Genomic DNA, 13946 nt, shown 5'->3' with positions numbered 1-13946 from the left:
CAATAGAGCTCTTTCGATGTTTTTTTTGGTTGCCGACCCCTGTCCAAAACCCCGCATCAGAATATTTGACGAGTGCATAATAAATCTTGCATGGATTAGATTAGTGCAGGTGTGCCTAATAAAGTGGCCTGCGTGGAACCCTCAGGGGCTTCATCTTTACACTCACATACAAGGGGTGGGCTTAGTGGGGGTTTTGGGGGGGGGTTCCTGCTCTTGAGTCTCAAGGCAGCCAACCAGCTCCCCTGGTGGAAGAAGACGCACCATCAGGGGAGACGCGAGTGGGAGGCGCAAATTACGCGCACGCCGCCTCTCTATAACCAGCCGCACACACTCTCCCACTCCACTCCACGGACACACTCCGCCAGCTCTGGATGCCTTTTTTATGCATGGACAACTTTTCCCCCCCCCTACTCATTCTTTCTTTGAGGATCTTCTCCACTGGATTATATCTTTATAAACTTTGAAGAAAACCCCCTGCGTGTGCGTGTGTGTGTGTGCGCGCGCGCGTGTGCGTGGGTGATAATAATAAGTGACAAGTGCACTGCGCGCACGGGGATTGTCCCACTTTTTGGAGGAGCTATGCCGAGCTATGCAAAGGAGTAACTGGAGTTTTTTCCGAACCTCCACAGCTTTCTCTCCCTGAGGGGATGGTTGAGGGTCCTCGGGGGCCAGGAGCGACTTTGGGGCTCCTACACGCCTGCTTCGTCTCGTTTGGGGTTCAATCCAAATTAAAAGGGAGATGAGAGCCACAATCTGTTCCTTCCTGCTGTGGACGACCTACCTGCTGCTGGCCACCGCTGAGGTAAACTTAATGCAAAACAATAAGGGCCACTTTTGCGCGTTTCGGGGCCCCAAAAAGCGGAGTTGGTGCAACCAAGCCGACCAACTCGCTGGGTTATTTCGGGCTTTTGTTGCCTAATTTGTTTGTAGCCTGAGCCAAGTTGGGCTTATAAATAGCCCCTGTGGCCCCCGCATAGCCCACCGGGTGCAGGAGCGCAACAAGTGCGCACAACCCGCTGCGCCTGCAGCCCCGAACGCGTCATGCACGCTCCAGTTAACGTTTGCATGCATTAAACGCCTGTTTAGTTGGATAATATTGTTCATGCAAGAGTTTGTTTGCAGCCAGCAACGATTACACTAACACATATTCCACCTCTCTCTTTCTCTTCTTTTCTCTGCAACCCTCCTCTTCTTCTCCACGCCGAAGGAAGTGCAGTTTCCCCAGGAACTGATAGACAGACTGGCCCACAGTGAAATCCACAGCATCAGCGACCTCCAGCGGTTACTGGATATTGAGTCCGTAGGTAAATTCTGCCTCTTGGTACCTCCTTTTTTATTTTTATTATTATTTTTTTAAAACTCTTGAATGCCAGAACAATTATCTGTGATTTGTGACGCGTGCAAATTTTACAAAGTCAGCAATTTTTTTTTGCATCGATACAACAGATGAAAATGAGCTTCTAGCTATATCGGGTCTGTGCAATATGTGTATTGTCCTTATCAAATAAGAAAATACATTTAAAAAAGGGTGGAAGTATATGTATCAAAAATTAGGAAATTTTACCCCACCAATCATTTTTTTTCCTAAAATGTTTGCGCAATAATTTATATATATATATATATATATATATATATATATATATATATCTTGATTGGATTATCCAGAGAATAGTGCTCGATACTGTGGTAGAGCGCAATATGTATGTGTGGGGAAAAATCACAAGACTACTTCATCTCTACAGAACTGTTTCATGAGGGGTTCCCTCAATCATCAGGAGATTTTAATGGAAGCATTCACATACAAAGACAATAATGTTGAATATTCAATAACATGGCAAATTATTGCATCCAGCACACCTTACGACAGTGGTAATAAAAGATGGAACCTATGCTTGAAAGAGAAACTGTTTATTATATATCATCCAGACCTGTCATCCCTCAACAAGCGCAGTGAAATCATATCAACATGCCGTCACGGACGGAAACACCTCCTAGGTAACACATGAGCCAATCACCACGCCCCTATGCCTGCCTGTACCCACCCACTCTGTGCCCTATATAAACCATTGTTTGTGAATGCTTCCATTAAAATCTCCTGATGATTGAGGGAACCCTTCATGAAACAGTTCTGTAGAGATGAAGTAGTCTTGTGACCCCCCCCCCCCCCCCCCCACACACACATATACATATATATATATATATATATATATATATATATATATATACAGTGGGGCAAAAAAGTATTAAGTCAGCCATCGATTGTGCAAGTTCTCCCACTTAAAATGATGACAGAGGTCTGTAATTTTCATCATAGGTACACTTCAACTGTGAGAGACAGAATGTGAAAGAAAAAAATCCAGGAATTCACATTGTAGGAATTTTAAAGAATTTATTTGTAAATTAGGGTGGAAAATAAGTATTTGGTCAACCATTCAAATCTCTCACTGATGGAAGGAGGTTTTGGCTCAAAATCTCACGATACATGGCCCCATTCATTCTTTCCTTAACACGGATCAATCGTCCTGTCCCCTTAGCAGAAAAACAGCCCTATAGCATGATGTTTCCACCCCCATGCTTAACAGTAGGTATGGTGTTCTTGGGATGCAACTCAGTATTCTTCTTCCTCCAAACACGACGAGTTGAGTTTATACCAAAATGGATTCTGCTAAGGGGACAGGACGATTGATCCGTGTTAAGGAAAGAATGAATGGGGCCATGTATCGTGAGATTTTGAGCCAAAACCTCCTTCCATCAGTGAGAGCTTTGAATGGTTGACCAAATACTTATTTTCCACCATAATTTACAAATACATTCTTTAAAATTCCTACAATGTGAATTCCTGTTTTTTTTTTTCACATTCTGTCTCTCGGGGAAACCTGCGAAACACACTTGTCGGGATGAAATAGCCTCTGTGTTTTTTCCTGACCTAACGTATATTCCGCTTTACCCTGTAACGGACAACGGATAAACCACAGGTAGTGTAGTTCAGGCCAAATGTTTGGACACACCTTCTCATTTCAATGCGTTTTCTTTATTTTCATGACTATTTACATTGTAAATTGCCACTTTTGGCCTGTCAAAAGTTTACATACACTTGTAAAGGACATAATGTCATGGCTGTCTTGAGTTTCCAATGATTTCTACAACTCTTATTTGTTTGTGATGGTTATTGGAGCTCATACAGTACTTGTTGGTCACAAAAAACATTCATGAAGTTTGGTTCTTTTTATGAATTTATTATGGGTCTACTGAAAATGTGACCGAATGTTCTGGGTCAATAGTATACATACAGCAATCTATTTTGGTGATGTAGAAAAGTTACAATAAAATCAAATTAGCTTCATGGCATGGCCTTTTAACTTCATGTGAGTGATTATGATTGACGACACCTGTTGACGTCTCTGAGCCCATTTAAAAAGGGCTCATGTGATGCAGTCATTAGACTCTGTTACAAACGCGACAATGGGGAAAGTCAAAGGTACTCAGCACAGATCTGAAATAACAAATCATTGACTTGAACAAGTCAGGAAAGTCACTTGGAACCATTTCAAAAGCAGCTTAAGCTCCCAAGAGTAACTGTGCAGACAATTGTTCGTAAGTATAAAGTGCATGGCACAGTTTTGTCACTGCCACGATCAGGAAGAAAATGCAAGCCATCACCTGCTGCTGAGAGAAAATTGGTCAGGATGATCAAGAGTCAACCAAGAACCAGCAAAAAGCAGTTCTGCAATGAAATGAAAGCTGCTGCAACACAGGTGTCAGTGTCCATCGTCAAGTGTTTTGCATCGCCATGGACTGAGAGGCTACCATGCAAAAAGAAAGCCCTCGCTCCAGAAGCAATACCTTAAGGCTCGTCTAAAGTTTGCTGCTGATTACATTGCCAAAGATAAGACCTTCCGGAGGAAAGTTCTGTGGTCAGATGAAACAAAAATTGAGCTGTTTGGCCACAATACCCCGCAATATGTTTGGAGGAGAAAAGGTGAGGCCTTTAATTCCAGGAACACCATTCGTACCGTCAAGCATGGTGGTGGTAGTATTATGCTCTGAGCCTGTTTTGCTGTCAATGGAACTGGTGCTTTGCAGAGAGTAAATGGGAATATGAAAAAGGAGGATTGCCTCCAAATTCTTCAGGACAACCTAAAATCATCAGCCTGGAGGTTGGGTCTTGGGCGCAGTTGGATGTTCCAACAGGACAACGACCCCAAACACATGTCAAACATGGTAAAGAAACGGCTAAATCAGGCTAGAATTAAGGTTTTAGAATGACCTTCCCAAAGTCCTGAGTTAAACCCCATTGAACATGTGGACAATGCTGAAGAAACAGGTCCAGGTCAGAAAACTGAACTCGACCAATTTTGTTAAGAAGAGTGGTCAAAAATTCAAACAGAAATGTGTGGATGGCTACCAAAAGCGCCTTAATTGTAGTGAAACTCGCCAAGGGACATGCAAGCAAATTTTAACATTGCTGTATGTATACTTTTGACCCAGCAGATTTGCTCACATTTTCAGTAGACCCATAATAAATTCATAAAAGAACCAAACTTCATGAATGTTTTTTTGTGACCAACATGAATGTGCTCCAATCACTCTATCACAAAAAATAAGAGTTGTACACATTATTGGAAACTTAAGACAGCCATGACATCATGTTCTTTACAAGTGTATGTAAACTTTTGACCACAACTGTGTATATATCCATCCATCCATTTTCTACCGCTTATTCCCTTTTGGGGTCGCTGGCGCCTATCTCAGCTACAATCGGGCGGAAGGCGGGGTACACCCTGGACAAGTCGCTACCTCATCGCAGGGCACTGTGTATGTATATATATATATATATATATATATATATATATATGTGTTTGGGAAAAATCACAAGACTACTTCATCTCTACAGAACTGTTTCATGAGGGGTTCCCTCAATCGTCAGGATATATATATATATATATGTCGAAGTTTCTGTGGTTTATCCATTATACAGTGCTCAATAGTGGGGTAGAGCAGAATATACGTTAGGTCAGGAAAAAACTGAGATTTCCCTGACCTTCAGGGGATCTCTCTTTTATTTTTACCCTGAAGAGCAGGGAAACCTGCGAAGCAGGCTAGTAGGGATGAAAAGTCTCTGTGGCATAAATATATATATATATATATATATATATATATATATATATATATATATATATATGTATATGTATGTATGTATTAGCGTGAGTCTCAATACTCTCTCAGCATTCACAGAACGAATGTTTCAGATGCACAACATAGCGCCAGTATGAATAATGGTTTCACAGCATACACCAAATAGCATTGGTGGGAATGCTAATCCCTCAGCATTCACACAATAAAAGGTTCAGGATGCACACAATATCTTCACCCTCAATGCTGGTCTCCCAGCATGCGGAAAGCACAAAAGATACTACATCTTTAGTGTTCAAAGTTAGTGCGAATGTTTGTCTCGCAGCATTCCCACAAACACGGCGGATGCCAGAACTCCCAACACTGCATAGCTCTGAGCCAGCGTAGTGAAGCGATGTTGCTGCTTTGGCACACACCCTCCGTGCTCTCCTGGAATCAAGTGCACAGGGCATCTCCACGGCAACGCCACTGGGCAGGAAACAAGCGTGCACCCGGCGAACCGCAACGAGCGGCGTCGCGTCACGATAAAACAACAACTATAATCGGCGCGGTGTATGTTGTGCGACCCCCTGCTGGGGGTTTTATTCGGGGGATATCATAGCTACTGTTACCGCGGCAACCTTGTCACATATACCGTAAACAGAGACGGCCTGCGCGCGGGCTTCGGGTTCTTGGAGGAGCTGCACTTTGGATTTCCAATCTTACACGAGCTCCTATTTACACAGGCGGCAGCCATTCATCAACTCTCCTTAAAGGCCTAGAGAAAAACCCACTACTACCGACCACGCAGTCTGATAGTTTATATATCGATGATGAAATATTAACATTGCAACACATGCCAATACGGCCTTTTTAGTTTACTAAATTGCAATTTTACATTTCCGGGGAGTTTCTTCTTGAAAACGTCGCGTAATGATGACGTGTACGCGTGAAGTCACGGGCTGTTAGGAGATATGAGCGCTGCACACACACACAGCTAAAAGTCGTCTGCTTTAACGGCATAATTACAGACTATTTTGGAGATCTGTGTTGCTGAATCTTTTGCAATTTGTTCAATTAATAATGGAGAAGTCAAAGTAGAAAGATGGAGGTGGGAAGCTTTAGCCTTTAGCCACACAAACACACGGTGATTCCTTGTTTAAAATTCCCGGAGGTGAAACTTTACTATGGATCACAGCGGTCAAGCGAACATGGATCCCGACCGAATGTCAACCAGCAGGTTTCCGTGAGAAAATTGTGTTGAAAAGTCGCTTCTTACCGGAGATCAGCTGAGCTTGCCCCGTCCATAAAGCTGCCGTCGACTTCCCCGAGACATTGGCGTCAACACACCCGTGGACACACCCCTCCGACTATCAGGTACTGTTAAACTCACTAAAACACTAGCAACACGATAGAAAGATAAGGGATTTTCCAGAATGATCCTAGTAAATGTGTCTATAAACATCTGAATCCGTCCCAATGCAATCGCGTTTTTTTTTTCTAGTCCGTCGCTATCAATATCCTCAAACACGAATCTTTCATCCTCGCTGAAATTAATGGGGAAATTGTCGTTTTCTCCGTTCGAATAGCTGTTTTTGTTGGAGGCTCCCATTAAAAACAATGTGAATATGTGAGGAGCCATCAACATGTGATGTCAGCGTCTGCGACTTCCTGTACAGGCAGGGCTTTTCTGTTAGCGACCGAAAGTTGCGAACTTTATCGTGGATGTTCTCTACTAAATCCTTTCAGCAAAAATATGGCAATATCGCGAAATGATCAAGTATGACACATAGAATGGACCTGCTATCCCCCTTTAAATAAGAAAATCTCATTTCAGAAGGCCTTCAAATTATGACAAGGTGTGGTAGAGTGGCCGTGTGCAACCCGCGGGTCCCTGGTTCAATCCCCACCTGGTACCAAACTCGTCACGTCCGTTGTGTCCTGAGCAAGACACTTCACCCTTGCTCCTGCTGGTTAGCGCCTTGAATGGCAGCTCCCTCCATCAGTGTGTGAATGTGTGTGTGAATGGGTGAATGTGGAAGTAGTGTCAAAGCGCTTTGAGTACGTTGAAGGTAGAAAAGCGCTATACAAGTACAACCCATTTATCATTTATCATTATAAAGTAATATAACAACAGGTTGTCAATTGAGAGTATTCCAATAGCTAAATTGGTAGTTAAAAAGGTTTTGGTATGTTTTTTTGTTTTTTTAAATATTGGAGTGAGAGAGAAATTCAAATACAATCATTCTATTATAGGCATTCTATCTTAAAATATGCACCCACAGTGAACCCAAATGCTTTAATCACATAAGCATCTGAGAATGTAGTACAGACTAATTTTTGCTGGAATTACTACCGCATAGTGAGACTCGGGTACATTTTAGAGAATGGACCTGCTATCCCCCTTTAAATAAGAAAATCTCATTTCAGTAGGCCTTTAAAAGACTTCTCAGTTATCATTCGCACAAGTATTGAACGCCAATCACATCCACTGTGACATATGCACGGTCCCCGGATGCAGGATGGACCCCCTAAAGGGGCTCTAGCATGAGAAGAAGTGTTTATAATTGAATTAGCATGTCTTGCTTCACACCGAGGAATGTTTCTCTCAGGGTAACAGTAGTAGGCTGATTATTATTACGAGGGCATAAATCTGTCGGAGGGCCAGCTCGGCGGCCCTGGCAGGCCCATTAAAAGATTTTTTTGACGCCAGCCGGAGGGGTATTTTCAGAGCTTTTCTTGCAAATGTCCGAGACTTTTAAAAAGTTGCATGGTTGGTCGAACTGGTCGAACCGAGGGCTGCAATCTATTTCGGGGATGTGGCAAAAAAAAAATAAAAAAGTGTGACAGAAATAATGTGGGAACCGTCGCCGGTAGAATGACTTCCATGAATCAGCCTCTAAAGATGTTTGGATTATTGGCAAAGGCCTCCGAAAAGGGGGAGGGGGGGCTGGATTTTTTTTTGTTTTTCGTAGTCTGCGGAAGACATTAGGAGACGCGAGAATCTGCTTGTTGGCATGGGAGTTACTGGATTCCTGCTAAAATATGAAGTTGTTGTGCGACCGTGCTCACTTCCTCCAAGTCGCTGTCAGCACATCCTTGGACCCGCTAAGCTCTTTTTAAAACAGTCATGATGTGAACACAAAACTCATTTTCCCGCAGAGAATCTGATCATCATCACTTTGCTTCAGATAAAACCTTTAATAGCAGTTTCAAGCATCATTTTAACACCGTATTTTCCGGAACATAGGGCACACTTGATACCTTGAGACCTCCGATTTCGGGAGGTGGCGGTGGGGGGTGTGGTGGAGGCGTGGTTGGGGCGGGGGTCGTGGTTAAGAGGAGAGTATATTTACAGCCAATAATTTTATATTGGCTGTAATATATATATATATATATATATATATATATATATATATATATATATATATATATATATATATATATATATATATATATATATATATATATACATATATATATATATATATGTATGAAATTCTTAACTTTCAGTGAATTCTAGCCATATATATTTATTTTATTATATATATATAAATAAAATAAATAGTTGAATTTCAGACGGCACCTATCAAATACACAGTAATAAAAACACAGTTGTTCTACTAACTGTACTGTGCTTGCTGGTTACTAAAAAAAACAAAAAAACATTTACCTTTCACTGTTTGAGTAACGTCACTTCCGAGTTTCCAGAAGATTGCGCCAATATGTGCTTTGCCCTGCCGTCTCTCGCTGTCAGCTCTGTTCGTTTTTGTGTTGTTTGCGTCCATTTTCGTCTCTGTCAGCTCACTGCTTGTGTTTGACCGCCAAACACTGTTGGATCTTTGCCCCTTTCCCACTGATATGATCAAGTTCGACGTTGGTTTTTCGACGTCCCAGTCAGCTTTTGCACCTGGCCGGATTCCTGCCTTCCTTTCCCCCCTCGTGGCTCCTCTACCCCGCCACCTGTGGGCTGCGCCCTTGGACGTGCTGCCCCCCGTCAGGTTCGGTCTTGTGAACGCAAGATCTTTGACAAACAAAATGTTTATCCTGAAGGGATTTCTTCACTTCCCGCGGACTTGACTTCCTCTGTGTGACGGAATCATGGCTGAGAGCCGGTGAGTCCGCCCCTCTTAATGAACTTCTGCCTCCGGAGTGTTCCTACTTTAAATCTCCGCGGTCGTCCGGTCGAAAAGGAGGAGAATTAGCAGTCGTTTTTAAAAATGACTTTAAATGCCGTCAGATCCGCCTGCAATCCCCCTTTTCAAGCTTCGAACTGTGCATGTTTGAGCTGGAGGGGGCGTGGCCTCCAGCTCCAGCTGAATTTTGGGAGATTTTCGGGAGAACATTTCTTCCGAGAGGTTTTCGGGAGAGGTGCTGAATTTCGGGAGTTTCCCGGAACATCCGGGAGGGTTGGCAAGTATGACGTAGGGCGCACGTCCAATGAATGGCTTATTTTTTATCCTTTTTTCATATATAAGGCGCACTGGATTATAGAGCGCATTAAACGAGTCATATTGTTGTTGTTTTTTTCTAAATGTAAAACAATTCCTTGTGGTCTACATAACATCTAATCTTTGGTCAAAATGTTGCATAGATGATGTTTTACAGATCATCTACAAGCCGGTTTCTGGAAGTCGCTTCCGGATGCGCTGTTTTGTGGGCAGTCTTATTTACGTGGCTCATCTTTATTGTAGCGGTGTAGCGTGCAAGGACGGGAGTGGAAGAAGTGTCAAAAGAAGGAGCTAACTGTTTTAATGACATTCAGACTTTACTTCAATAAATAACGGAGAACAATGTCCTCATCAGGAAACAACAACACCGGAAATGTGTCCCGTGAAAAAAAACATCCGACTGAAATTCTTGAGTAACTACAATTCCTTGGGTGAATAATGTGAACTCGCTACACCGGTATGTTTTAGCGCTTTCATGGCGAGTTTACTGACAGATATAAGTAAGAACTTTACGCTACTTTATATTAGAAATGGCAACAGCGGAGGATGAATGTCCCATAACAAGAAGATAGAGAAAAAGAAGAATATTATTGAAACGGACTACAAAGGCAGATGCGTGCAATTTTTTTTTCGGAATTTTCACATATCCCAAATACACATCAGCAGTTACCAGAAGATAAGAAAAGTTACTTTTGCTCAATATTGCGAAACAAAACGCCAGATAATCTGTCTACCCTTATACACACACTTCATGATAATACCAATTTAATGAGTTAATGTAGACAGGGTCTCAAAAGCACTTTGAATTTTCGACTTTTGCCCGACGTCTTGAACAGGAAAAACCCTTCACGGACATGATACCACCCCACGTATAGACCCACAGCTTTGCGGAAAGGGGGCTTCGCTACAGATCTGAAAAGAAACCCTATGGCCCCATTTACATTAAGCCGGATAAGGTTATCCAGGGTAAATCCCACCTAACCTTATACAGGTTCACACACAACAATGCCACCTTTTAAGACCCCCCCGCGTCCCTCCGTCCCCCGGTGCAATGCGACCTAGTATGCATGCGCACATCATAGTCACCTCCAGTGTTGCTATGTGTGCAAGTTCTTCAATTTAACTTATCTGAACAATATCCAGTGTTGTGGTATTTTAATTAACTGGAATCCAGTGTGTTGTGGGGCCCTATTGTAGTGAATCACACCTGAGCCATCATAAATTAATCAAATCTTTGTTGGACACGTAAATAATGTGATAAAGAACATTTTACATCAATCAATCTAGGGATGTAGAGATCTGGTCAGGACACTCCTCACCCTTTAGCCTTCACCTTCATTGTCCAATCCTTTTTGGTGACTTTATATACTCTGGACCTAGACGTTGAGTCCACGACATACATGGCGGACAATAACTGATACAGTCTGCTTTGCCATTCCGAAATCATTCCCTGTAGTCTTCCCTCGTCGACCAGGTAACACAAAGCACACACTACCTTATTTTAGTCACACCCACGGGGAGCTTGCATTTTCTCCTTCGACAAACGGACAAAGTTTTTCGCCAAGTAGAACCACAGCTGAGCTGGACGTTCGAAAGTTCTCTTGCCGTCTAAGAAGTGTTGTATCCCAAATAGCTGCAATCGCTTTCTCTTAAAGTATTCATGTGTGATTTCCACACATGTAGAAGAAGGACAAACACGGTCATGTCTGGATGACTCGCCTCAGTCTTTCAATTGGTTAGCTCCGAGTTACGAAACCGCTTTATGATGAAGCTGGACGTGGCGCGGTCTGTCTGCCGTCATTTCCTCTCCGAACTCAGTTTGTAAACGATCAATGAGTCCAGACAAAGCTAAGAGCCGGAGTTTCAAGAAATACAAAATTGCTACCTTAAACGACGGTTTAGTGTGGTTGAAAACGGGGCTTAGGCTGAATAATTATTCGTTTAAGGCAGGGGTAGGGAACCTAGGGCTTGCGAGCCAGATGTGGCTCTTGATGACTACATCTGGCTCTCAGGTAAATCTGAGCTGACATTGGAACTTGTAATCACAGTGGTAAAAATAATGTTGAAAATATAAAACATTCTCATGTATTTTCAATCCATCCATCCGTTTCCTACCGCACCTGTTTAAGAAGTTGTGTTAATGGTAAGAAGTTATCTATTTATTATTGGTTAGTGTGGGATTTGCTCTCCTGGGGGGGTCTTCACACCACCAAGCACCGACATGAGAGCCTGTTTCAGGGTTACAATATTGTTTTATTTTTCAATAGTTTCCAGCAGTTGTCTTTTTCTCTTTCGTTTTCGCTCGCACTCTGGCTCCAGCTCCAACCCCGTCTCTCCTCCTGGCTGCTGCTCATAACAGAGCGACAGGTAATTAGATAACAAGGCCCGTGTGGGCCATCTACGCACCTGTCGCTGATTTCGAGGCCGGTCCTTGCACACCTTGCTTTGCTGCAGGCCCGCAGGCCACGCCCCCTCCACAGTTAGCTTCAGAATACCAATGTAATTACAAAGAATAAGAGACCTATCATACTCTAGAAATGTTGGTCTTACCTAAAAATGCACGCGTTTAGTTGTGTTCAGTGTTGAAAAAAATATTATATGGTTCTTACGGAAATACATTTAAAAATATTTGGATTCTTGGCTCTCTCAGCCAAAAAGGTTCCCGACCCCTGGTTTAAGGGGTTCAATGACTTAGTGTAGCCATGGCCTATTGCTCTGCCAACTATCTGTAAATTCCAGCATGATGTTGGCGTTCAGATGTGACCGTGATGTTCGTCCGATCGCTCGCACAGCTACGGCAGTATTGCCCGGGCCCTCTCAAGTTAATGGAGCGAGTAATTAACAAGTCGTAAAAGTCTTTGACGACGCTCCTCCACGTTTGTTTTTACTCACTAACCAACAAGTGTGGACGCCTCCCTTCAAACGCTCTCCTTTACCGACATTCCGCTGACCACATTCGACCGTTTTCCCTTGCAATCCTGCTGACAATGAGATGGGAGGGGGGGCGAAAGAATTGGTTCGAGGATCGTTCTGCGGTGCTGAAAAATGGACTGTGCAGTTTATAAAAGGACTTCTTTATGTTCTGCTGCAGGCTCTGACATAAACTGTTCCTCCTCCTGACAGGAGGCGAGCGAGAGGAGGCACCCCTGGGGAGGGTTTTGGGGAGGGGTGGGGGGAAATGACCCGCGGTGTTTAAAAGGTTGTTAGGAAGGAAAATCACGTAGGGAAATGACAGCGGGCGCACATGCACGGTGTACACTGCAAAAACTGAAATCTAAGTAAGATTAAATATCTCAGATAAGGGTGATATTTGCTTATTTTATGTCTGATAAGATAATTCTTCTCACTAAGCAGATTTTATGTTAGAGTTTTTTACTTGTTTTAAGGGTTTTGGTCCTAAATGATCTCTGTAAGATATTACAGCTTGTAGCTGAGATGTTATGACCTATATTGAGTAAAACAGGCTTGAAACTAGAATATCAACTGTTGCAAAGCTGTGTCAGCAACACTCACAAGTATAATAATTTCCTATTTCAAGCATAAAAAAAAAAGACTTTGACACAACTTTGTCTCATAATTAAAACAAATGACTGCCAAAAGAAATTTGCTTTTTTTATTTTCATTGAAACAATAGAAACTACGTACTCGTAGAGTAGTTCAGTTGGCACAGTACAGTAAACCAATATTTAACCTTTTCTGCGATTTTTTTCATTGACAAAATTCTGAGGCACACCACCAGCAGAAAAGTTAAAAAATTAAAACTCGGTAGCCAATATTGACGATAAAAAGTCGTTTTCACAATTGTTGGATATGAATTCAAACCATAACCAAGCATGCATCAATATAGCTCTTGTCTCAAAGTAGGTGTACTCTCACCAGCTGTCGCATCACGCCGTAACGTATTGTGGATTTTTTTGATGTTTTCCTGTGTGTAGTGTTGTAGTTCTTGTCTTGCGCTCCTATTTTGGTGGCTTTTTCTGTTTTGTTGGTATTTTCCCGTGGCAGTTGTATGTCTTCCTTTAACGCTAGTCCCCGCATATACTCTGCAATCGAGTTTATTTAAGTTATGCGGATGCTATTCTTCTTTGTGGGGACATTGTTGATTGTCAAGTACGGACGTACTTTGTGGACGCCTTCTGCTCCACACTGTTTAAGTCTTTGCTGTCGTCCGGGATTCTGTTTTTGTTTATTTTGCAGCCAGTTCAGGTTTAGTTTTGTTTTACATAGCCATCCCTAGGCTTCTATGCCTTTTCTTAGCGGCACTCGCCTTTTGTTTATTTTTGGTTTAAGCGTTAGATACCTTTTTACCCTGACGCTGCCTCCTGCTGTTGTCTAAATATTGTGAGCATGTTCCCGACATCTACAAAGCAATTAGCTACCTGC

General features: G+C 42.6%; 1 protein-coding gene across 3 annotated transcripts in view; it reads left to right on the top strand.

Annotated features, from left to right (window-relative positions):
- The first annotated feature begins 320 nt into the window (after positions 1–320).
- pdgfab (platelet-derived growth factor alpha polypeptide b) overlaps positions 321–13946 on the top strand; it is a 61869-nt gene continuing 48243 nt past the window's right edge. Inside the window, exons 1-2 of one of the 3 annotated variants that reach the window (XM_061884793.1) lie at positions 321–802; positions 1208–1304. In XM_061884793.1, coding sequence (XP_061740777.1) covers positions 740–802; positions 1208–1304 — 160 coding nt within the window. In that variant the 5' untranslated portion in view covers positions 321–739. The remainder of the gene's footprint in view (positions 803–1207; positions 1305–13946) is intronic. The other 2 variants (XM_061884792.1, XM_061884794.1) reach the window with 2 other exon arrangements.

Source organism: Nerophis ophidion, linkage group LG23 (genome assembly GCF_033978795.1).
Source record: "Nerophis ophidion isolate RoL-2023_Sa linkage group LG23, RoL_Noph_v1.0, whole genome shotgun sequence".
NCBI lineage: Eukaryota > Metazoa > Chordata > Actinopteri > Syngnathiformes > Syngnathidae > Nerophis > Nerophis ophidion.
The sequence above is the reverse complement of the archived record's forward strand: the minus strand, read 5'-3'. Positions and strand labels throughout refer to the sequence as shown.